We start from the raw sequence: 26,012 nt of genomic DNA, 5'->3' as shown, positions 1-26,012 counted from the left end.
CACACACACACACACATACATCTACATGCACACATGCATTTCAGTGCAGTTTGTGGTTGTATATACATTCTGTCTATCCTATCCTGAAATACAATCATTGCATCCACCGATATACAGTGATGATCTGTTTCCAGCAATATTCATTACATAATTATAAGGAATAGAGTAGAAATTTAATAGAATTTCCTTTCAGCCTTAACCATGGTTGTTTTATGTTTGTTTTGTTTTTGTAATACTGAAGAAATTGTCTCTTTTTATTAGCCTTAACACATTTGAAAGACGGAGGCTGGTATTCTGCAAACAATTTGTGCATGAAATACTGTACATAATTTGGCATGTAGAATTGCATGTCTCTTTTGAGAGTAAGTGGCTTGCAAGCAGCTTGATTTGCATTTGTCTGTCCACAAATGGACAGATTATCTTGTCATGCATGGGAAGCAGTCATGTTTGCATCAATGGTTTTCAGTGGAATGTCAATTTATTAACTGTGCTAGGCAAGCATTTATGGCAGCTGGAAAGTTTAGTCACTTTACATAGGTAACATTTTAACAGGTGGAAATTTGAAGGTAAAAGAGATGAATCACCACTCGAGGCTCTTGTTTTTATCTGATCTGGAGTGACGTGCATAATCTAGGTTGTTAATTCAGTTAAGCGGCTAAAGAACTCTTAGATCTCATGTCCTTTTAATAACTGTGTCAAACTGCATTTAGATTCAGTGAATAAGTTATGCCAAATACCAGAGCACTTGATTTGTTGTTTCAAAGGAATCTTTCAAACAACAAATCAATGTTGTACAAGGTTTATAAATTTCACTAAGGTTATACAAATTCTAGTTAACTACTAATACTTGGTTGATTATATAATCCTAAAAATAGCACCACTGTATGTTTGAATATCTGCTCCAGGACTACCAAGTACAGTGTTTACCCTTAAAAAAAAAATGTGGAGAAAATGACTCTGATATTTATGGTTACAAGTGAGGGATGATTTATGTGAGAATCCGCCCTCAGTGGATACAGAATTATTAAACAGTCTAATATGGGAAAGTCTGTTTCTGTGAGCAAGTTGCACCTCAAATTATAAAGTGGGCTACTGTTCTGCCCTCCACCCTCAGTCCATATCACTGGGAGTTCAAGACTGTCCTTTTACAGCTTCACTATCTTTCTGACAGCTTGCTTCATTGAGAGACATGAGTGGACAAGATGTCTCTGGTTCCAGGACTGTTGACACATCCAGGTCCAAATAGCTTTGTATTTGTTTAAATTGTTTTAATTTTCTATGTGCTGGTGTGCAAGGTAATGGTGTTGGCTTCTACATCAGGGGGGTTAGGGCAAGGGTTATGATTAATTTGTTAATGCTTCATAAATGATACACAGGTGTAGTGTTAACTACAGGCCCTTCCAACATGGCTCCACATTTCAATTATTTGATTCAAGTGTTAAGTAAAGTGATTTACTGTCTTTGGAAAATCTCCAAATAGATGTAATGGCCACTAGACTTAGCAGTCCTGGCATTGCAAAAAGACTTACGTATGATTTTGTTGCCATCTTTACACTCCAAGGACAGTTTTTATAGGCTCTCCAGCTCACCACCAACACATGTGTGTTGGGTATCGCTTGCTAGAGTAGCCTCAAGGTATCACTGAAGTGCTTTCAATCACTGTAAATCATTCATGGATAGACAGAAAAACATAGTAGTCAAGAAGACCATCTGGTATCACTCATTCAAACTCAGTGATCTTAAAAATCTACCCATGGATACTGCTTCTTATAGTGACTGCTGAGGTGGAACCCTAAGGCTGAATAGATTTTATGTAACACATTTTTTGCTATTGAGTTATTACTGTCCATGTGAGGTCTCTTTGCCCCTAAATTCTGAAAATGACTGATAAACTTCAGAGTTAGTTAAATGTTGCTAATTGAGCATTATAACCGCACATGGTTTCGGTTAACAAAAAAATGCTTAATGTGCCTATGCCAGTAACTACAGCAGCCAGTGGTCATACTGATTTTATGGTAGAAGTGGTTAACAGATTGGTGGGCTTTGGCTTCAAGCTGAATGAGGTCACACATAAATGGCCAAGATAATGTGTTACAAAGCTCTGAAAATGTGTGCCCTAAAGTTTAAAGTGCCTTATTTTCCAGTTTATCAGCCCAATAACTCCATCCTGGGCTGTTTCCTACCACCTCTACCCACTTGCAAGTCCTTTGACTGCTGAAATTCACTGATCAGAACCCCTACTATGCAGTGTCTGGGAACCTTAAGATGTTCTCTTAAGCAGCTCTTTTAGCTTGATGTGTGGGAGGAGGGCACTCATATTTGGGCCTTAATAGAGCCCCACTCCTACATCATTTAACTATGACCTGTCATTTAAGAATGTCTCATGATATACTTAGCCACATCTTTTGAGTTGGTATTTCAGATGAAATTTAAGTGGGCCATCGGCATGGGGAAAGAAACACAATGGAACAGTGTATATACTAACATGTATTCATATGTAGCTTAAATATGTGTGCATGTGGGGTATTACTGTGGGAAGACTGCGGAGATATCTGTTTATGCATGGAAACTTTATAAGAAATCTGTCAGATGTGATCTTTTTACCACAGGGGGGCTACCTCTGTAGTAAGAAAGGATTGTTAGGGCACAATAGCCCTTTTAATGATGTTTTCCATGGTTACCAGTCTCCTGCTTGAAAGATGAGCAGTCATTCATATCAGGGTCTAGAGGTCAGCTCCAATTTATTTCAGTTTGTTCTTGACGGTTAAACTCTATCTTGTATGGGAAACTCCATTAGTCATTATCGGTTTAGGCTGTTTAATTGGAGTTAAATGTAATCCTGTCCCTGGCCACCTTTTGTGGTGGTCTAAAAACATGAAATGTTTGTTTTCCTGTTAAGGTATTGCTGTTCTTTTGTCGGTATCTGTATGTCTGTGTACATTAAGTCTGTGTTTTGTGCCGTGTACACCCTTTTGGTGGTCTGACACTGATTTGTAGCACCATGGTTCCAGTGAGCCGAGATTGATATTGTATCTCATGACAGGAAGGCCCATAGCTGGCACTAGTTCTTCAGCGTGCTGCTTGCCAGGGAATCATTTTGAGTTGGCTCTCAGGGGGGTTCCAATTATGGGCACAGTGTAGTCCAACTTCTTTGCTGCCAGAAACTCATTGCCCCCTCTGGTTTGTGTTGCATTAGTAAAAAACAAGAACTGATGAGGCAAAACACATTAATGGAGCACAGGGATGTCTTGAGCTGGATAATAGCCCAAAGTTTTGTTTCTAAAGGAGAGCCATGCTGTCTCAGCATTATGAATGAGCTCTAAACCTATTTAGAAGCTTTTCCACTGTGCCTGTGAATATCATACATACTATATTCTTCCCAAGCTTACAAAAGGCTGTGAAGCTAGCAGTATGTGGCAAGGGGTTTGTTTACACCCTGCATGTTGCCTTAAAAGTTTGTCACCTACAGGTAGAGAACTTAAACAGTATCATATTACTCCTTCCCCAAAGAGTGAAGTGCAGAGCTTGTGGTAGACCAATCTTCCTTTTTGTGGTTTCCGAATTACAGCTCAGTCTTCAGGGCGAACCAACATGAAATATCCTTCCTGGTCTATGATGTGGTTTTTTGTTTGATATCTTTTTCCGAGCATTCTGCATCATCAGGTTCACAGAATGTCTTTTGCAGAAAGAAAGTAAAATGTATTCATGGTCTATACCTTGATATTCAAAACATCCTGTGTTCATTTGGCGGCTTCATGGGCGGCTGTGGCGCAGAGGCAGAGCAGGTCCTCCCCTAATCAGAAGGTTGTTGGTTCGATCCCCGGCTCCTGGTGCCACATGTCGAAGTATCCTTGAGCAAAGATACTGGAACCCCCGCATTGCTCGGCCTATTGGCAATGGCCATCCCGGTGAAAGTGGAATGTGTAATGATTGCAATTAGTTTCTGTTTGATGGGCCCTTTGCCAAATCGCCTGGGTGTGTATATGTTGTGGAAGAGGATGAATGTGGTGCCACGGTAAGTGTAAAAAGCGGCTTTGAAGTGGTCGGAAAGAACTAGAAAAGGCGCGTATAACAAATACAGGTCCATTTAACATCCATTTTTGGTTCTCAGTTTTGTGACTAGACATTACATGTCTTACATTACATCAGACAAGAAAAAAAAAATAGACATGTATATGCCTCTATAGGCATGATGATGATGGTAATGATATGACATTATACGCTTAATGAATAACTTTCTTTAACCATGTAACTAGCCAGACATGAAACCACAAGATCAAACAGGGTTCAAATAAGCAGAAAGCAAACACAACTACCATATCATGACCTAATTGACTTCACATTTATTTATATTGGCTGTCAAGCCTTACAGACATAGCTTATGATTGCATAGTAATTTTCATGTCTCCAGAGGGGAACTCTGACACTCCAAACACAGGTCAGATCACTGATGAGCTCCTTTGCAGAGTGAGAGAGAGAGCATTGTCCTAGTCAGCAGGCCTCAAGGGATGTTTTAAATGGTGATGGAACATAGTCAGAGAAACAAAGTTTTCTGGGACTGTCCAGATGTTCAAATGTTTTCCCATGGATTATACATGATCCTTTACTTCCAAAAGCTGTATATACAGTCTGAAACTGTATATATAGCTTTATCAACAGGGTATCACAAACTCTGGTACCCCATCCTGGAATGTAAGGAAATCTAAAAGTGCAGCGTTCATGGTCAGTAAGCGACCTTCTCGACAAGACAAACTAGCACCATAAATCCAGCGCCGCTCCATTCATCAACAGACCTTTTTATGCCCAATTGGCCTTGAAGCTGTCATTGGTTAACAAAAGCTATTTGGAAAACCTGAATTGAGATTGCACTTAAAATGCTAATGGTGAACCTTTTGTATACCCAAACATTTTTGATCTCTGAGAAGGAATGACCGGTTGGCCCTTTGCTGACATTGCAGGCACATTAAACAGGCTTCAGCAAAAGCATTCCTTTGCAGGCCTAAAGCTGGTCAAAACTTTTAATCTGCTTTACATCCGGCAATGAAATTGTCTGTATTTACATTTCCAAGGTTTCTTTTTTCTTAACGTGGCACAATTACATCATGGTACTTTTTTTAGAAATGTAGTAACAGCATTCAGTGTTTGATCACCCTCTGGTTCACACGGATGTTTTTTCTTTTTGGTAAATTCTGAACATAGTCCAAAAGAGTGCACATCTGGTTGGCATGAATGATGACTAATAGGTAAGATGTTTTACTAATGAGGGGTTTGGGAAGCTTGGAACATGAGTGCACGTGTGAGGATGTCTGCTGTTCATTTGGCAGATGCATAAGAAAATCAGATGTTTGAATTATGGGAGTAAGAGATGGTCATACATGCTGCGTGCTGACAGACAATCAGGCTCTGTTTGAGAGATGTGCCTCACATTCCAACTTATTATAGACCTTGAAGTTTAATCTTCACACAAATCAAATATTTTTTATGACCAGCTGTTACTTATGCTGAACAAATTGCATGTTTCAAATTCTTCTCATTGCTCTTAGAAAAGCCTAAAAATAAAATCTATATATATATATAAATAAGCTATATATATATGCAGGTAATAAAAACATTGTCATCCAAATCATTCTCATTAGATTTCACTACCAAAAGAGTAACAATACATGCTCAGTTATGCTTTCTGCTTTAAAGATGGCTCACGTCAGCTTGAGTACACGTAACAGGAGGATTACAAATTAAAATGGTGTGCCTTCCCATATGATGGATTTCACCACTAAATTACTACAGTTTTTTCTAAAGTTCTGCCTTTTTCAACCCTACTCTGGTAGAAATCGTGCTCTAAGTGGGAGCCAGGTTCAGACATGCGAGCACAGGCCCACTGAAGAGAGACCCTTGAGGTTTCTCATTCTGATATTATCAGAGTAAACATCTGGTTGGCCTGGTGCAAACGACGCTTTATTGTTAACTGCCATCCTTGAGGGAAGGATGCGCAGTCTACCTAAGATGTTCTGAACCTTGGAATTTAGGTAGAACATAGCTGTTTTTTTAAGGTCTTGTTTCTTTCAGGATCTCTCAGGTTCTTAGGATTGTTTGTCTCAGCATTTTTTGCAACATTTGTAGTATCTTTTGTATGTAGATATTAATACATAATTAACATTAATATAGTTATCCACCTATTGACTCCTTTTAGGACTGGCTTTAGATTTATGCATGCTATATGTTATGTATGTTATGTGTACAGCTAACTAAGGACATCTAGTAGAAGACTTTTACATTTGCATCACTCATCTAAAGGTTTCCAGATTTGGTTGGTATTTCTGGCACATCTTGAATTAAGTACCTATTAAAGCAGATACATAATAAGTACATATTATAATTACAATCTGTTTAGTGATAAAACTTCCTAAGAATTCTCTCTCTGATTGGTGCAGAGGGGAACTGCATAATTGATACTGGAAAGTATTTTTATTGCAGTCCTGTTACAGCTTGACTGAGTTGTCTGTTAACTCAGACTCTAATGAAAGCCTCTTTAGTTCTCAGACAGATATCCAGAATATTCAGACTTGTGTTTATGGTTGTACAACAGAAAGCAGGACCTCGGGTTCAGCTAAACACCTCGTGTGTTTAAGCTCTCAACAAAGCCAACTGCAGACCCCACTGATCTCCTCGCACTCAGGGCAGTGGGGAGGCTTTGAACCGAGCAATAGAGCTTGCACATTAGTCACCAGGTGGTAAACCAAAGCATTTCTTCAAAGCACCAGAAACTACAAACTAAGTCTTCTCCCAAAACAGTTATTTTTCTTTTTAACGCAAAGACACTTTTATTTTTGACCAAAGCAAAAAGGTTTAGTTTCAGTTGTGATGCTAGTGTCTCTACCATGTCTGTGAATGAATACACATAGCTCTTTGTGCTCGTTGTATTTCCTAAATGCCCCGATTATTATGCACTGACCTCGCCAGAGTCACCCAGGGTGATGGGAGAGAGAGCAAAGATATGCAGGAGGCCCAGCTGTTGGTCCCTGAGTGCCCTGCAGCAGTGACATTTAGCAGATGTCACACGAACCTGTGGAGCTTTTCGCATTTTTTGTGTATCTTCGGGAATGTGATGCATAGATATCCGTAGTTATACTATTCTGGGCATAGTAGATCGATCAGTGGTCAAAAGTAGAGACAATTTCAAAGTTTTGAAATGCATATCATTTACCATTTGAATAATTTAGGTCTGTTGATGTGATTTTCTGCAGTAGAGTTTTGCAGGAAACCCATCAAGTGGCTACAGCTTCACATGTTTTCATCTTGATTTTAGCTCTCCTGAAACTTTGGAGCAGACCTCTGTAACACTACATGAAATGATGATCCTTAAATCTCTCAACACACATCTTGGACTGCATCTACTGGACTGTGCCTTTACATCTCCCTTTAGTTTAATTTAGGAGGTAGAAGTTTCCTTGCAGTGCCTGCTAAAGTGATTTTCTTTTCTTGGTCTCAAAGGGCCTATCCTTTGCCTTTTTTGGGGATGGCGATCTTTTCTGTATTTCGGTCTAGATGTTGTAAAAATGGTTTATTTATTTATGGTCCCCTGAGCAGAGTCGCTGTACCAGTGCCTCTCAAAAAAGCTTACAGCTTGGTTGGAGGCATTTGTGGTAACATTTTATGAACTGTGTTGATGCTTTTTACATTACTTTTGAAAGAGAAAAAAATCATTGACCAATTATGCTGTTGATTTTGGTTTTGTTCTAGCACAACGATAACCTATGCAAGTAACAGTTGTTGTTCCTGCATCCATTCACTTTAAGTCAACCCCCAGCAGCCTAATACAGCCTGGTCTAACATTATACCTTGCCATGCAGCCCTCCCTTCTAACCTCCAATATATTTCATGTGCATTGTGGCCTCACATCCTTTTTCTCTCCCCCTCTAGAAGACAATGGAGTCTCCCTGCTACAGCTGATTGGGGATCCTCCTCCAAACGAGATCACCCGGGTCTATGGGCCCGACCTCAGTCCTGGATATGTTTTTGGCCCCGATGCCAACACAGGCCAGCTGGCCCGTGCCCACCTGCCAAGCCCATTCTACCGAGACTTTTCCCTCATCTTCAACCTGAAACCCACCTCTAACAAGGGAGGTGTCATCTTCTCCATCACAGATGCCTCACAGAAGATCATGTATGTGGGTGTTAAACTGTCAGATGTGCAGGGCGGCAAGCAGAATGTCATCCTGTATTACACAGAACCCGACTCACAGCAGTCGTATGAGGCGGCCAGGTTCCTTGTGCCCTCCATGAGGGATGTCTGGACTAGTTTTGCCATCGCTGTGAGGGATGACAAGGTGATGTTCTACCTCAACTGTGACACAGACCCTCAGGTGATGCGCATTGAGAGATCCCCGGATGAGATGGAGCTGGAGGCCGGTGCTGGGGTCTTTGTCGGGCAAGCTGGAGGAGCTGATTCTGAAAAGTTTCTGGTGCGTACACACTCTTCTCTGTTTCAGACCAAACAATATTGAGGCACATAAATCAGAAAATGTAACGATTTATAAAGATATACTGTATTTATTTCAAAAGCATTCACAGTAGATAAAGAAATTATTTGAAGAGCCTCTGCTCTGAATAAATTAAACTAGTTCTTGTGTTGGAGAAGAGCTGCTCATCTAACATTCCCCAACTACTTCTCTCTAAAACCAACAAACTGTGATGAGACTCTTGCCGCAGGAAGATTTGGAGAAGTGCAGTATAGTGTTTTGGTTTCCCATAGTCATGTGAAACATCTTGGCTGAATAAGTCTCATATGATTTGATTGCTCAAATTGGCCTACTCTAAACCACAACATAAATGTCTACATCACCTTGCAGTCTTCTTGGGAGTAGTCTGCAAATAATTGGAAGCCCTCACAGTTGGGATGTAATTAACTTCAGTCATTTGACTGCTGTAAATCCAGGCAGTTGACCGCAACAACTGTTGACCTTAGCTGTTAAAGGGTTATAGTAGTTCGCCCATGGCTACCTGCATGGAGAAAACATGCAACAGCAGGCGTACTGTCAGTGAGCATTGTTCATCCTGCTTCTGTGCAACTAATTATTTTAAAAGATAGGCCAAGAGCTGTAGGTACAGTCCAGCTTTTTTTTTTTTGCACAAATCAAAATAAAAAACTGCATTTGTAAAAGCATTTTAAGACACTGTATTGCTTTGTTGCAATCAGTAATGACTGTTTGTGTTTTATGTCCTCATTAATCACCTTTAGAATCTGGGAAGAAAAATGACTATTTGGACTCAAGTAATAGTTTGACAATAATAATCCCAGATATAAATCACTAATTTATTTTAATGTGACACCTGAAAATACAACCCAGGTTTTTTGGGTTGGGAAGACATCTTTACTGTATGCTAATATTTTTTCATATCAGAAAATAAGATATTGAAGAGACGTTACTGTGTCATGGAAGTGATTCAGTTACTATAGATTTAGTGGCCATTTCTACAGTAGAAATACACAACCTCCCTGATGACCTTGTTGTCTTTCTCCGTTTGAGTTACTCTTTAACTTGGCAGTGATGCTTTACTTTGCTGTTTTCACTGTTCAGTGTTGCCAAGTATGGAGTCTTGCTGCTTATGGACATGAATACCCTCCCTGTTCTGTTAATAATACTGAATTGAGGTCATGAAGCCACCCAAGCAGAAGCACCTTTGACTAACTTACATACAAGCCCAAAAAAGGTGGATATTCGTCCCATCCACAGCTAACAAGTATCTTTTAATAACATTGATTATATTGTTAAATAATACAGAAAGAAATATTTACACTTCCTCTAATGTGCAATAACGTTTTGAGTGTTTCCTCAGCTCATCTCTCGCTCCCTCTCAGCTGTAACACTTGTTTGAATCTTTTTTTATTGCTGCGTTTGAAGACAGCTGCTTATTTTGTTGTAAACCACTTTGTAACTCTACAGCACAGTTTAAGTTTTTCTTATGATACAAGCCCATGTAAGTTGTTTCCTTGTGGATGGATATTTTGTCTAAAAAGATCTTTTATAAACTGCTTATTTGGAAAAAGTAACCCAACCCTGTTTCTTCTTTTAGGACTTGTTGACCATGTGCTTTTTGTTGACCCTAGCATGGCCCTAAGCTAGAGGGGTCTTGTGAATTTAATTTCTCTAATCAAATCAAGACTCGGCAAGCTTCTTATGCATCTAAATATTTACACTATGTATTTATAAAATAAGCAGTCCATTTTGAAATAGGATTTGTTTAGCAGATGTCTCTTTTTCTCATTATCCATCATTAGTAAGGATGTACTGCAGTGACAGTTTAGACCTTTTCATGCATAGGATCTACAATTTATTGTGAAGATCTAAGGCAATTTGCAATTTGAAAAAGACCATCCCATGTCAACTAAACATTGTACAAGTAAGTACAAGAAAGTACATCAGTCGAACCGTTAAAAGCCCGTGTAAAGACAGAGTTTAAATGCCGAAGAGCCTTCACTATTTATCTTCAAAGCTCTCTTAAAAAATCCATTAAACTTTTCTCTCAGGACATAAATATGTCCCGAAGAGCCAACTTCAAATAGCTAATGGCCCTTTGATAGCCAGTCAGATAGCATTCATGCTATCTGTGTGAGTATCCTGTGTGGAAACATGTGTCAGATCGTGTGCGTGGGACAGAGATAGTGGCACTTCACAGGCGCGGGCTAAAATCGGAGACATCAATGGCCCCTCTGATTTTTGCGGAAAGGGGGAATTCCCTGCAAGAATATCACCAAAAAACTTTTAACAGCAAGTTCAGAGATCAGCATCTGCATTTGTATGTTGAAAGTAAGACATATTGTGTGTGCATGTGTGTGTAAACATCAGAACAATGTGTCTTTGTTTGACCACAGGGGGTAATCAGTGAGCTGAGGGTGGTGGGAGACCCCCGTGCTGCTGAGAGGCACTGTGAAGAAGAAGGAGATGACTCAGATGTGGTGAGTGACAACTAATCACATTTTAAAGATAACTGACTACATGTGACTGAGATTTTGTGCTATGACTGCAGGACATGGCGATTTATTCCAGCATGTTGTATCACTTATTACCAATAGTAAATCTGTAACAGATACGATTCTGCTGACCCTGACCACCCACACACAAACACAGGTGCCTTGCTGCAGCCCACCAGCAGCCTTTAATGTTATTTAGTAAAACATTGGCCCTTTGCAGCTGTTCTGCCTGCTGACAACACCAAATCCTCGTACTTACTGACAGAATAATGTTGAAGATTTTACCGCTCGTTGTCATCAGATCTTTTAGATGTTGCTTGGATTAGATGGGAAATCACATACCATGTGGAAATGACAGGTTTCTGATTCCAGGATGTGTCTTTTATCTCAAATGATAACCTCACACACAGCTGTTTTCCTGGATAGAGGACACATACAACATATTGAATTACCAACAAGCTTTGAAGTATGAGACCTACTTACCGTGTTGTATATTGTCTGATAAAACACATATAGCAGCATTTGACTTCATGACATAAGCACTAAGACTTAGAGTACTGACAGTTTAGAGAGTATTAGATTACACCTTAATTTAACAAGGTAAAAGGCTCATTGAGATTAAAATATCTGTTTCAAGAGAGAACTGGCAAAGAAGGTGGCTTAGAAAACACATTCGCAGAAATAAAGACGATACAGACAACTAAAGTAGGCCAATAATACTACCACACTGACCACAAATAGCATATAAAACACTGCCATAAATTGCTTAATTCCTTTATAGATGACTAAGAATATATGTAGAGTTCATGACACACACGATACAAGGACAACACACACAGTTAAAACAACGTGATTCAATGCACTGAATAAAACAAACGTAATTCAATTTAAAATGTATGATTGGTCTCCTCAGGCTTCAGGTGAAGGTAGTGGTGATGAGGAAACCAGACCCCCAAAACCACCCGCCGAGAAACACAGATGGACGGTATGTAACTTCTGTTTGTTATTGAGCTCTTTAACTTATTACAGAGATTTGACAATATTCATCTGCTGTTGTTGTTTGTTTCTCCTCATTTTAATGATTTATTGATAATGGTACTATTCCTTCCAGTTATTGTGCTGCCCTTATTCTTCCTGATACATTATATTGGCGGTACAGTGGTTCAGTGGTTAGCAATGTCGCCTCACAGCAAGAAGGCCCTGGGTTGAATCCTGGCTGGGGTAGGGCCTTCCTGTGTGGTGTTGGCATGTTCTCCCTGTGTTTGCGTGGAATGAAGTTCCCTATGGGATTAATAAAGGGAAATTTATATTATATTGAAACATTATAGGAAATTGCTCTGGAATTAAATAAGTTTGTTGCAAAATGGTACATCAGGAGTGCATAGGAGAGTGAGAAGAAGAATTAATGAAAAATGCTTTGTTCCTTAAGGATTGGAACAGCTGATCATGCCAGACATGTATACCTGGCTGACAAAAACTATTAGCAGCAGACCGTGCCTCTGCAAACTGAGTCATCCTAGTGTTACATACACCACTGATGTCTCAGGTTACTCGGTATAAATGAGTGAATACTCATCCCTCAAGAGAGATTAAAAACTGCTGAGTTGATGTCTGGAAATTGAGCCGCTTCTGTCTTATACATTTGGGGACAAAGACTTTTTACATCGAAAGTTTCCTCTTGTCAGGCTGGAAAGGAAATGACCTTGGAGAGTTAAAACTGGGCCTTTCTAAAGTTTAGAAATTAATATTAAAATCTTTTTTTGAAAATGTATTGCAGTTTTATTTGCTTATAGCTGTCCAAATAGAAAGTAAGGCCAGCAAGAAGAATTGGATGGATGTTAGTTCTTCAGCATAAAGTGCTTAAACCTGGTGTCAGGTGAGGTGTGAGTGTTCTGGATAGTAGCTGTAGACTTAACACTCAGATGAAGGCCTAACCTAACAGATATCATGGAAGGCTGACAGATAAAATATCTTACCCACAATGCACCTGTACATCCACGCTGTTCCATTCACTCATCCCTCTGCTCCCCACTGTCTTTCCCAGTCACCCGTGTAAACTCACAAAATCATTGCGTGTACTTTCGGTGTCTTCCCTCCATCTCTCCTTTTGTCACTCTCTCTATCCCCCCGTCCTGTCTCCTCTCTCTGTTTCCTGTCTCCTCTCACACTCACACACAATCTCCACAGACACCCACTCACATCTTCCCACCCTCAAAGATAGACACGCAGGCTGAAATGCAGCACTACCTCCGCCCTGCACCCCCCCCGACTCTGTGCGTGCATGCACTCCCACTCGCAATTACAGTGGAGAGTTAGAAAAACCAGATGTCAATTTGGACTCGATATGATCCAAGTCAGAGGCCCCCCCCGCCTCAAGGTTTTGTTATTCTGACTGGTTTCTCAATCAGCTGTGTACAGGAACTGACAGAGGTGGAAAGAAAGTTCGGGAAAGAGAAGGGGAGGGCTGGGTCAGGTACCTCAAATCGGAAGTCTTTTCATCATTATTGCCTTATACTCTGCCTTGATGCCCTGCAATGTTTACAAGGGGCTTTTCCATCTGTTCAGTAGGCATTTATTAGCGTCACGTAATATGCAATGTAACGTAAAAGACAACAGCTGGCATCTAATTCCTACCTACCGACGTTTTTCCATCTGATCTCTGAAAAAGTCGAAACCTACACTCTGCACAATTGTCCAACCAGTGCAATTAAGGCAAGTCTTGGCAGAGGCAAGTTAGAGAGGGAGAGTTGTATAAGTGTAACTTTCCATTTTGTCATCCTGGAATTCATGGTGATAGATGGCAGAGAGAGTCGCTCAGTGTCCCCTACAGCGTGAAGCCCAAAGAGGAAATGTTTCAGGAGAATAATTCTAACTGGATGTGATGGAAATGATTGTTTCAGATAGATTACAGCCACTTAGTTGTTATTAGAAATTGTCTGTAATGTCCATCATGTTAAGAAAGACCTAAAAATCAATTGAAATGATATTTTCTCAGATTAATGAAGGAAAAAACAAAAACTTTTGTAAATTCTTTAGTTTGAAGAATGTTATGGATTTGACTTGGACTTTCGACTTGAGGGCAATAAGCTGAGGAGATGTGACTCAGTGACCCATATAGAGACTCATATATATTAAAAACTGATCCACTGAATGTAGTTGTGCCTTTTGGAGCTATGCCAAAATGTCATAAATAATTATGAACATAACCAGGATGTTTGAACCTTTCCATAATCTAATGCACACTTTCAGTTGCAACTGCTTGCACCAGAATAAAATTGGGATTAAAAAAATTTAACATTTAATTACAAAATGAATTTGTCTATACACATAAATGAGTAGCTCAATAGTCTGACCTCCTCTCCAGCACATCGCCCTGTTGGAGGGAGCGACTGCCAATGTGAGGAATTTGCAATAACAATATCTAATTAAATTCTGTGTAAATGCTCCTGCAGCTTCATGATTAATGCTGCTAATTAACTGCTGAAAAGACACATTAGAATCACTGCAACACACATGTCACTTGCCCGTAATGGTTCATGCGTCTTGTAAACACAGCCATGACGCTGCACATCATAATGTCAGAGTGCAATCCAATAAAATTGATTTGAACCGAGCTAAATGACATTTGGCTCATGACACGAGCCTGTGAGCCCGTCACTCGATCTAAGATAATCTTGTGATGTTATTCACAAATGACCAGATTCTGATTTTCTATCATCTATAAATCTGTATCCATCTGCCATTTAAAATTAAAAATCATAAAATTATAAAATCCCTGTGTCGGGTACAGAGCAGACAGAGTACTACATTATACTGTAAAAGTATTTATACACTATAAAAAAAAAAAATGTGTCTTAATATTTTAAAGCAATGGTCACTCTTATAATTAAGTTAAGTGAACTAGTACTGAATAGTTTGAGTGAACATATTTCCTTCTTTGTATGATTTGGTTGAAAAATGTCTCTTTAAAAATACTTTGTAATCTATTAGATTGCTCTTTAGGTTTGTAGTTCCACTTGTAAAACATTCTGCTGAGATTACCTAATACTCTACTTGATTATTTTATTTATTTATGGTCCTGGGAAAATGCTGTTAAGACTCCATTGCATCTTCACTTTGCAAAAGTGGTGGTAAAGGAGCCTTCAGAAAAATTTGTTTTTCAAAACCTGATTCCACTTTATTATCAGATAAAGTGAGAGTCTAATCATGGTTAGTTGCAGACTGTTTTTCTTCCATCCTTAGGCCAACCACAAAGAAGGGCATGCACTGAAAAAAACCACCCTTTTTTTCTGCTGCAGAGGTGGAATACGTTCATTGCCGAGGGAGATGCATACCTGCTCTTAGATTTAGGGGGTTGTGTGGTTCAAATCCATCAACACTATGTTCTAAAGATCGGAGCCTCCCACCCGTCATCCCCGGCTATGATGGATAGGTAAAGGAGTGAACAAGCAGGGTATTCTTTATCGCATTAATACATATATCAGCTTAGAAGAGTCAATAGTGGTCTGGCCAAATTCTTAGCATAGCCAGTGCCGTGCAACACGGGGGAGAATAGTTTCCCAGAAAGGAAGCTGGTTAATCATCAACACTGCCTTCAATTGCTCCTTCAGCTGCCCCCTCCCCTACATTCTTTATCCCACTCCTCGCTTGAATTCCACAGGTGACAATTCGAGGTGTGTCACCGGTGAAGAATGAGCTACAGACAGGGGGGTGGTATTTGTATTATTCCCTCCCCCTCTCTCCTTTTTACCCAAAGGCAGTTTGGGAGCAGAAGTGACCCCACTTCCCCCAACCTTCAGTTACTCCTGTTGCTTTTGTCAGTCCTGCTGTGTTTGTTAGTGATTGGAGATTGTTGGCAGACTGGAGGCTGACCTGTCTTACCTTTGTCTCCAAAACTATTTACACTGTAGGGTAACAAACGTGTTCTAAAACGACAGCTCAAGAAGGGAAGAATAATTGAGCAGAAATTTGATGAGGGAGTACACACACAAACACCACATCCTTCTCTAAATTCAGCCCCTTTTATTTGATCATGTAGTTTTACAAGGTTGGCTGCAGGTAAATTGGGTTTTAGAGTTGCAGCTATAAAATGTTGTACACATACACAAATGCACACAAATTGATACCCAGAAAGGTTGGTGTATGTCGTTTGTGTTGTCAACAAGCTCAGTTATTGCGCGCTCGGTGTCGCTGTAACTCTGGGTATTGACATTTTGCAACTGGGGCCGTGTTCCCAGAGCCTTAATGTTCACATAAGGAGGAGTTTTGCAATAGGGCCCAGGCATGAGATGTCTGACAGTGATTAGCATATAAACTGTAATTACTGCGAACAGTAACAATTTGCCAAAAGAAAAAAAAAAAAAGAGTATACATGTTGACTCAATCACCTTTTAAAAGAAACATGAATTGTTTTTGTTAGGATTGTTTAGGATTAACATTAACAAGCCTGACTTTCCCCCCATGCACTGACATGTTTCTAACAATGTTTTCAGGGCTCTTCAATGTAGGGGGGAAACCAGTTGAAACTGAGCCATAAGTAGGCTCAGTGCGGCTTCCAGTAAATGTCACTCATTGCCCTTTTTAAATATGCATCTCTCTGTTGCATGTTATTTTTCTGCAGACTACCACTCCATCTTCCCGGCCCATTCAGCAGCCACCACTGACCAGGAAAGAGGAGGTGTCAGTTACAAGACAAACAGGTGAGTTTATCTGGACACAGTTAAATATCACTCACAGTCCTTAAGTTAGACTGTTGTGCTAGCAGAGAGATATCAACACTAACTTGAGATGGAATATTGGTTGTGTTTCTGTATTATTTTTGAACTGGACAGAAGTTGGAGTTTTGTCAGTCAAAACGTTTAGCGTAATTTTTTTTTTTACACAAGCCCTCTTCAGAGTGTTATTACAGATGCTTTTGGATCTGCCCCTTGCTGTTTTGCAAATATACCTGTCTTCCATAAATTTATAATTTTACTTTCAAAGATGGAAAATAGATGTTGTACTTCCACATGCTGAATGGTCTGGAATGCGTATGACCGCGCATGGAGCTGCTGAGTTCAGATTCCTTGAATGCATGGCTGAGCTGGCTACAAAGGGATTCACTGACAAATGTCTCCATCTAGTGGACATAAAGATGAATGCAGTGTAAGGGTTGGAAGTTGTGATGAGCACTGAAGTGTCAGTGTAGGTGTTTCTTTGTAAATTACTTTAAAATTAATAATTGTCACTGCAGGAACATTAAAGATTAATGTTCAGGGATAAAGATGACTTAATAACTGGTGTCATGTAAAATGAAAAACCTCAAAGCCACTGTGTAAGCTTGAAAAAAATCTTACTTTGGCACCATCTGTTGGTCGTGAAATGAATTACACATATCAAAAATAAGTAGGTCTCTATTTGATATTTTGAAGCACAATGTTTTCTGCAAAACAAAGTCTACAAACATATTGAATGGACAATATTAAATTTTCTGTGAACCTGACTTTAATAAAGCATCAACACTAATGCTAAATACAAAGATGTACGTCTCTGATGGATCACTGATGGAGGGGTTCATGACAGAGAAAAGTTATTGTCTCATAGCAAAAAAAACTATTTTTAGCACTGTATCTTCAAAAACTGACTTTCACCATGAAAACTTATGAAACTGGGATGAAGACTGGAAAAAGGTCTCTGCACACCTACTATACTGTATTTTTAGAATGTGCAGTGCTTGCATCAATTGTAAGGCAAACCACAGCATCTTGTTGGGGGTGTCAAAGTGGATAAAATTGATGACTTTTTATGATTACTTGCAGTTACAGAGCTTGAGATTGAACTCAATTAAACATAGGGTGTAAATCAGTGTATGTTAGGCACCTGTAAATCACAATATATTCAGTCTTCTGTTGCTACTGTATCTAGATTTAACTTGAGATGGTTTTCTGAATTGTGGCTTGTTACTAGTGATTACAATAAAGAAAAAACATACTTTTAAAATAAATTATAAAGTCCCCTTGTTGATCGTACTCAAAACAGTAGCCCTTCCAGACTCAAGAAAAAGCAATCATAAGTGAATGGACCAAAACAAAGGAGCTTACCTCATGTCCCGGAGCATCCATGTAACTGACTTTGAAATAGTGTTAATCTGAAGACTTCATGTAACACTGTCTTTTGCGTTGTGTTCAGCAAGCGACTCAGAGCACGTTTCAGTTTCTGTGGAGTCCAGACCCGGACTTCCTGGGTCCCCAGGTGGGTCGAGGGGTTAAAAACACAGACGAGCATCCAAATGTCCTGTGTTTGATTTCCTTTTGGTTTTCTGGTCTGACGGCTCATGTGTACTCCTCATGCAGGACCTCACATGGATTTCAAAAGCACACAAGCACAAGCACAAGAATGCATGAATCTGTATACGTTTTGCTTTTGAATTCATGCAGGGTGGTGGATGTGTTATAAGCCAGGGGGGTGGAAAATTGGGCCGTTCAGGCTGTAATCCCCCCAAAAAATATATCCAAAGAGAGAAAAATAGAAGAGCTCAATTGAGAGAGGAAAACAGACACAGTACGAGAGAAAATGGGAGAAAGGATGGGAAAACAATTTTGATAAATCTTCACATAGATTTGTATTGCTTAAAAAAAACAAGGATTGGACAAGCAGGACTAGTATTGCATATTAGCTTGGGCTAGTAATGCTAAGATGTATGGCATCAGTTTTTTTCCGTTGCTAAACTCTCATATTGAAAAAGCTGGCTTGAAGCGGACGTACGTTTCTGTGCATGTCAGCAGTGTTGGAGATGGGCGACTTCTACAAAACTGATGAAGTGGCTTGCATTTCATACAAGCTCCACTGAAACTGACACATTCAGTGGGAAGAGTTTAAGGGCAACTCAACTCACACCAGAACATAAATCTCAGGATGGTAGTGCATGCAGGTGTGGGAAGGTGTATTCAGTTACCTCAGAACCTTCACATGGCCTTTAAATTACAGCCGTGCACACTGGGATTCTTGCTCCATCAAGCAAAAAGTAATTTTCTTTTCCTCTTTTCTCCTCTTCTTTTGGGTGCAGGAAATGTCCTGTTTATTGTTTGGGATATGGGATACAATCATTAATCATTTTTGAAAGGTCTTTTCATGAGGGTATTAATGACTCTGTCCTTTGTCGTTGTTTTCAGGGGCAGCTGGGGCTAGAGGAGAAAAGGGTGACCGAGGGGATAAAGGAGAGAAAGGAGACAGGGGTCCAATTGGGCCGAAGGGAGAATCTGGCTTTGGCTCCAGTTCACGGGGTGGATCCCGTGGAGAGAAGGTTTGGACCTTTTATAATATTCTAATTTGAGAGTGGGTGGAATACTCAAATTAGAAGTAATCTTTTCCACTGACAATGCAAGAAAACTTTTTTTTAACCTAGTTTGGCCTTCTGAAGGTTGCAGTGGGCAGTGAGTTAGTTGTGAGTTGAGCAGGGGTAGTCACAACACTGATATGAGCTTTGGTAAAATGCCCCAAAAGAACACCAGAGGGAGCTGCAAGTCCTAATTTTATACAAGCATATACAGTGTAATGTCAAGCTATTTTTATTTTCATTACATATTCTACATTTAAGCCTAAGTTGTGTGTGTAGTTATGTTGTCTTACGAAGGCCAAATGTTATGATTAAAAATAACAAAAATCCTCCTCAGTGATTACTTTATTGTTGATCTGACATTTATTTTGATTTTTTCTGTCTTAAAAGAACATACACTTAATACATTTGTCCAAATATAAATGAAACTAGGAAAAAAGAAAAACAAACAAACAAAAAACAGATACAAAGACAAAAAATATAAGTCAAATACAAACATAAATAGTGTTTAATATAAACATGTTGAAGCACAAACCAGGACAAACTTATTTTCTATTGACCAACAAAAGTTTGATTTATATTCCAATTAGTTTAAGGTTTATATGAGGATGTTTAGGGTGGATGGGATTACTGTTTTTTTTTTTGTATTTCTTTCTATTAACAGACATTTTAGTGTGTGTCTGTTTATTTGAGCAGAATCTGATTTCCACTGGTGCCGCCCTCCCAATGAAGCTGTTGGCACTGACTTGGCTTTTGTTTCTTCTTTTAATTTTCAGGGAGAACCGGGAGAAAAGGGAGCAAAGGTAGGTTAGAGATAAAAAAAATTTGGGTGACTTTTGGATTTTTGATTTGACTCACAGAGAAGCTATACAGTAGAGACGTGTTGCAGTAAGTTAGTCAACCATAAATAAGGACTGTTGGTCTTCCTCATCAAAATCACATGTTCCATTCCTTGATGTGAGAGATGTCTTGTACAAACAGAGCAATGATCTCAGTGAATCTACATTTAAATAAGGGAATTGATCGGGGTTAATTTCACTGTTTGGATTTTCGAAAGTGAAGTTGAAAGATAAAACAGATACACCTTAAACTGACGGCTATGGAAAAGCTTACGTGTTTAATTCCTCTTGTTTAATCACAATCTCTGATAACAATGATGCTTCTTTATCAACAGGGTAATGCAGGCTTTGGCTACCAAGGAACGAAGGGAGAGCCCGGCCTTCCTGGTCCTCCTGGTTCCCCCGGCCCTCCAGGGCCCGCAACTGAGTTTGCAGTCGGCGGTGATGGCTCAGTTGCTTCCAGAGTCCCCGGACCCCGAGGGCCAGCTGGACCACCAGGTGCCCCAGGCCCCCATGGACCACCTGGAGCTGATGGAGAGCCAGTTAGTATACTACAGTTGAATTCTTTACATGAAAACAATAATTGCAACAGATGTTGAACCAAGACCTCCTGTATTTGTCACACAGTTTATACTGAAGCACATCTTTTCTGTTGTGTGCTGTTAGGAGTTTCATTCCAATGTTGCCACTGTCATCCTTTTAATTATGAATTATAATTGGAAATAGTGTTTCAGAGGAGTTGTATTTCTTTATTTCAATCTCACAGGGTGATCCCGGTGAGGATGGAAAAACTGTAAGTTGTTCCTTTTTTCCTGCACATTACCAAGAATACTCACTTTAACTTTCTCTTTAACCCTATTAACACCATGACAACCTCTAGTGCCCTAACATTACTGTTTCCTCAACACAGGGTCCTGAGGGACCTCCAGGCTTCCCAGGAACCCCAGGAGACATTGGACCTAAAGGCGATAAGGTTAGATGCTCAGTTACATCACCAGAAATCTACAAAATACAACAGAATGTGTAAAATAGAAAAGTGTCTTAATGAGTCTCTTGCATACAGGGAGACCGGGGAGAGGGTCAACCTGGCCCCAGGGGACCCCCAGGGCCTCCAGGACCTCCAGGACCAGGACTCAGATCTGTGAGTTAATCTTGGCCTCAGTCACATGCTGTATTGTACCTAACTTGCATCATGACGACTGCCTGTCTTTGTAAATCATTTGTTGAATAAAACTGATTTTGAATGTATTTCAGACTTTTGTGGACATGGAAGGCTCCGGTTTCCCTGATTTGGAAACTATTCGGGTGAGAAGAGTTAAAATCTGAAATATAGTAGAGGGCATCACCTTTGTTGTTGTAAGACTGTAACCAGGATCATAGCTATCTGTAAATATCTGTGAAAGGATTTGATTTTTTTGTTGTAGGGACTTCCTGGCCTACCTGGTCCCCCTGGTCCCCCCGGTCCTCCTGGTCCCTCTACAGCAGGCACTGGATCAAGTTCTGGGGCATTTGGACCACCAGGAAAGGACGGAGCGCCTGGTCAACCTGTAGGTGTCTCAAACTGTCTCAATCGTGATTTTAATGACTGTAGTCTAATCAAATCAACAATTACTGTATATCTGAACCAAATCTTTTGGCTTTTAGGGCTTGCCTGGTTTGCCGGGTACTGATGGCCTCCCAGGACGTCCTGGTCTCAATGGAGAAAAGGTAATGACCTTGTGAAAATGATTATTTCTTCTGTAAAGATGGACAAAATCTGATCTCTAGAACTGAAGCCACAGTGCTTGTCAATAGCGGTCATAGTGTAAACTTGAATTGTATTTACTTAAAGCTGAACTGAAATTAAAATAAAATAAGTGGATATATTTTTGGTATTTGTTGATAATATTGGTGCTTGTAATTTGAGCGTGGGCAGACTCTAATATAATACATAATATCAGCTCAATTCCAGCAACCACACAGCCAGTCAGTAGAGATGTTCTGATACTATTTTCTCCTTCCTGATACTGATACCTAGTTCTGATCTGATACTTGTGTTAAAAAATAAGTATATATAGCTTTTTTTTTTTTTTTAAACAAATAGTAATGGCAAGTGGGAATAGGGCTAAAATTAGCAATATAGGCTAACTAGCTCCCTTTTGAGTGAAAGCGAGTTAGTCTCAATTGCTAACTTTCACTTTCTGAGAGGGAAAAACAAACTTAACAACTCTCTAGTGTTAGTCAATGTTAAATGTTGTAAAGGTTGCTAATTGTACATAAACACAATAGCTAGGTGAAAAAAAACAGCTTGTATCAATATATGTAGGCTGTAATGTACATATGTTTTTCTATTTAGTTGCGCACCATCTAGCAATGCTGGTTATGTCCAGTATGTCCAAAAATGGACACATTAGGGTTTTTATTACCTCACATAAAACGGAAGGAGGATTTAAGTTTCAGTTCGACTCTACCTAGCATTTCTATAAACATGTTTTGTCCTACTCATTTTCCTATGCTAGGGTGATGCAGGCGAGCTCGGTCTTCCAGGAGCAGTTGGAGAGAAGGTGCGGATTTATGACCTTTTTTATTTTATTTGTTTTTCCAATTGTACCTTCAGCAGCTTCACAGTGAGACCTACACTCCAAACCACAACCAAATGCAAATGCATAAGACTGTATTTCTGAGAAGAAGGTGCATAAATTCAGGTCCGAGTTGGTGGCGTGCTCTTGAAACACCACAACTGTGTAATGGTACCCATTCGTTAACTAGAATGATACATCAACTTTCATCCAACTATTTCTAAAGCTTTTCTCATCCCTTTCATTTCTCCAGCCAAGCTCCCACCTTTCTTTTCTCACCAATCTGCTGCCTCACTTTTTATCCTCCTCCTACTTTCCTAAGCCTTCCCATCTGCAGGTAACTGGGCGCCAGCACATCAGCCATCAAAGGGGATTTGTGTCTTCTAACAATATGCAAATGTTTGTCAAATATTGTCAGCTACAGACGTGACTTAAAGTTTAATCTGGCTATGGTTTAAGTGCTGGCTATGGTTTACTTTAACATTTGATGACGTCTGAATTTGGTCCCAGAACAATGAGCATGGGTGTGATACTGTGTGTACTAAATGATACTATGTGCTTATTACTAGTAACTAAATGCTGTATGACACAGGTATTAGTAGTTTTGTATAGGGATGCTTGAGATACCTAATAATTCAAATAAAAAACCCTAACTATGTTTTTTTTTAAGTTAGTATTTATTTATTCTGATTGAACTACTGTCATTCCATCCTACAGGGAAATCAAGGAAACCCTGGTTTACCAGGAACACCAGGAGAGGCTGGACTGGCTGGTCTGCCTGGACCGATGGGACCTGTTGGGCAACCTGGACCTCCCGGGCCTCCTGGACCGAGTTATCGTGTTGGATTTGTAAGTTCTCTATTATTTTTTGGTAGAGTTGAAAATAAGTCTCACAGTAAAAGAAACAGAAAATACAAAACTTTATCTCTGCAGTTTAGCTTTGTCCTAATATCTTTGTTGGTGTTTAAAGGACGACATGGAAGGCTCTGGTGGAGTTTTCTCCAATGGACTTCCTGGCGTCAGAGGACCAGAAGGAAGACAGGTCAGTACTGTATCTTGAAGAAATACTTCAGATTAGATCAGATATCCTTATTACAGGTCAGAGTAAGTCTCTGATCCCAGGTCTGATCAGCAGCTTGAAATTGTGGTCAAGCCAAGTCCTCACTTTTGTAGGAGGCACTAGGTGCAAGATGGTGATTGTTTCATACTCTCACTTGCTCTCAAGTGCTGTTTGTCTTGCTTGGAGAGCAGCTAAAATAAGAGCTTTGGTGTAGCTTACTTAACAGTATTTACCAAGAGATGCTACAGTTGGCACAACAACAGTGACTGGTTATCTACATTAAGTAGTATTCATGGTAGCAATATCTGGAAAAACCAACAGGCAAACAGGTGTACCCAGCCCATTTTTAATTAATTTCTTTAACTGTTTTGGGTAAAGTTGAATCATACGGGCTATTCGGCATCGCTACCATACATTCTGTGGATGATCTGAGTACAAAGTATCATTGTTTCTAATAAAGAAACAATGATACAAAAATGAATATTTAACTGGAACAGTTCCAATAATTATTAGTACGAAGTTGCAAATGCATGAGGAAGACATACTTGAGCTTGAAGATAATCAAGGACATTGTGTTTGCTTTCAGGGTCCTCCTGGCTTGCCTGGACTTCCAGTAAGTAACATCATTTTTCCAGTAATCTATCAAAAACAGGGTCCTTTTGTCCCACTTTCCAACTCACCTGTTTTTTTTCTACTTTTAAAGCAAATTATTGGTTAAAATGGTCTTATTTTGAGCATGTGAAATTTGTGTCAACACACAAACAAGCCTGAGGTACAGCTTCCTGCGACTGAAGCTAGGTCTCTAAGGCAACCGGCGAGTGTTTAGCCCTTGTCCTCCCCTCAAGTCTTAATGAGTTTATTTAACATTCAGGTTTGGTTTATTGGCGGTGGACTTATCCTTGCTACTCTCCTTTGCTGTCATTTCACGTTTTTGGTTTTATAAACAGGGGTTGAGAAAAATAAGCTGCAGCTTAATTGATTCTTAAGGGGAAATCTATGGTGGGAGGGCTATGTGCTCTAAACGGAAACAGGAATAATAGAAACAATACAAGCACATAAAAGGATAGTATAGATTTATCCTGATTATTGTATTGAGTAGAATGTATGAAAATATACGGGTCAGAAAGACAAACTCATAGCAACACAGCAATCCATTTTTCGCTGGTGTTTCAGCTCAGGTTTGGTCCACCACCACGTGATGGCGATGGCTGCAGATTTGGGTCTTGATTTTTAATGGTATAATACGTGCAAGCAAACTTTCTTTGTTTCGCTGAATTTAATTTTTCACTGGTGTAACTTCAATGTACCTCTGCAGGGGAAACCTGGTTTCCCTGGTCTACCAGGTCAGAAGGGCAATGAAGGCTCTGTAGGAAAAGACGGACAGCCGGGATTGGATGGCTTCCCTGGACCTCAGGTAAAAGGATTCCCCTCTAGATTCCTCTTATGAGACGTCAGAATGTTACAGAGTCTTAGATGTTTGAATCTTTTGTGATGAATCAGAGCGTTGTGGGAAAAACAGAATAATCATCTTTTGTACATCCTGACTCCTGTTGCTGTTCCCAGCAGTACAGAACAGTTTACAACGGTTACAAAAAGTTCACTTAACCTTGGAAATAATAGTTTATTTAAAAAGGTCCACTTACTAGCCTTTTCCAGAGNNTGTCATGTCTTCATTAGTGGATGAATGTGTTTAGTTGTTATGGAGATGGGCTCATGGGCTCGGTTAACCATACTAAGGTCACATGATCGCAAACTCCATCCACTGACAGTTAGATGCAGTTCTGTGGCTAGTAAATTGATTGTCAATACAGCCAATATCCTTTGGAGCAACAAATGAGGCCTAATTTTGATGTAATCTGTTGAAATGTGTGTGTAACCAGTTTTGAATTAATAACATTAATATCACATTTTCATGTGCATTTCTTACCTTTGTGAGAAATGAAGTTTACATATTTTCCCCATTTGATATTTAAAACTTATCTAATTTTCAATTGAGGCAAGGCAATGTTGATGTGCTTAAGAAAAATCTATTGAATTTCAAATATTTACCAGGTTTATCAATCAATAATATATCAGAATACAAGCAATTATTTTATTGTTTTTAGTGAATAAGAAGGTTGTTCCTCCTGTCAGACCTTTTATGAAGCAGGTATTGGACATACAGTGCTTTCAGGTATCTTTTGTCTCATTCTTCTTCATTTTACAGGGACCAAAGGGTGACAGAGGTGACAAAGGAGAGAGGGTCAGTGTCATTTTTAAACTGGATATC

At 39.6% G+C, this 26,012-nt stretch overlaps 1 protein-coding gene across 3 annotated transcripts in view; it reads left to right on the top strand.

The window, feature by feature from the left end:
* The window catches only part of col18a1a (collagen type XVIII alpha 1 chain a), a 72,046-nt gene that overhangs the window by 36,599 nt on the left and 9,435 nt on the right, over positions 1–26,012 (top strand). For all 3 annotated transcript variants that reach the window (XM_035677103.1, XM_035677102.1, XM_035677101.1), the window contains 19 exons: positions 7,921–8,462; positions 10,874–10,957; positions 11,886–11,957; positions 16,593–16,671; positions 19,123–19,253; positions 20,063–20,089; positions 20,461–20,667; positions 20,892–20,918; positions 21,036–21,098; positions 21,189–21,266; positions 21,380–21,430; positions 21,550–21,672; positions 21,770–21,832; positions 22,624–22,668; positions 23,401–23,532; positions 23,654–23,725; positions 24,330–24,356; positions 25,059–25,157; positions 25,950–25,985. In XM_035677103.1, the coding sequence (XP_035532996.1) occupies positions 7,921–8,462; positions 10,874–10,957; positions 11,886–11,957; positions 16,593–16,671; positions 19,123–19,253; positions 20,063–20,089; positions 20,461–20,667; positions 20,892–20,918; positions 21,036–21,098; positions 21,189–21,266; positions 21,380–21,430; positions 21,550–21,672; positions 21,770–21,832; positions 22,624–22,668; positions 23,401–23,532; positions 23,654–23,725; positions 24,330–24,356; positions 25,059–25,157; positions 25,950–25,985 (1,958 nt within the window). The remainder of the gene's footprint in view (positions 1–7,920; positions 8,463–10,873; positions 10,958–11,885; positions 11,958–16,592; positions 16,672–19,122; positions 19,254–20,062; positions 20,090–20,460; positions 20,668–20,891; positions 20,919–21,035; positions 21,099–21,188; positions 21,267–21,379; positions 21,431–21,549; positions 21,673–21,769; positions 21,833–22,623; positions 22,669–23,400; positions 23,533–23,653; positions 23,726–24,329; positions 24,357–25,058; positions 25,158–25,949; positions 25,986–26,012) is intronic.

The sequence above is a fragment of the Morone saxatilis genome, unplaced genomic scaffold, assembly GCF_004916995.1.
Source record: "Morone saxatilis isolate NCDOM2014 unplaced genomic scaffold, NCSU_SB_2.0 Contig5, whole genome shotgun sequence".
Lineage (NCBI taxonomy): Eukaryota > Metazoa > Chordata > Actinopteri > Moronidae > Morone > Morone saxatilis.
The sequence above is the reverse complement of the archived record's forward strand: the minus strand, read 5'-3'. Positions and strand labels throughout refer to the sequence as shown.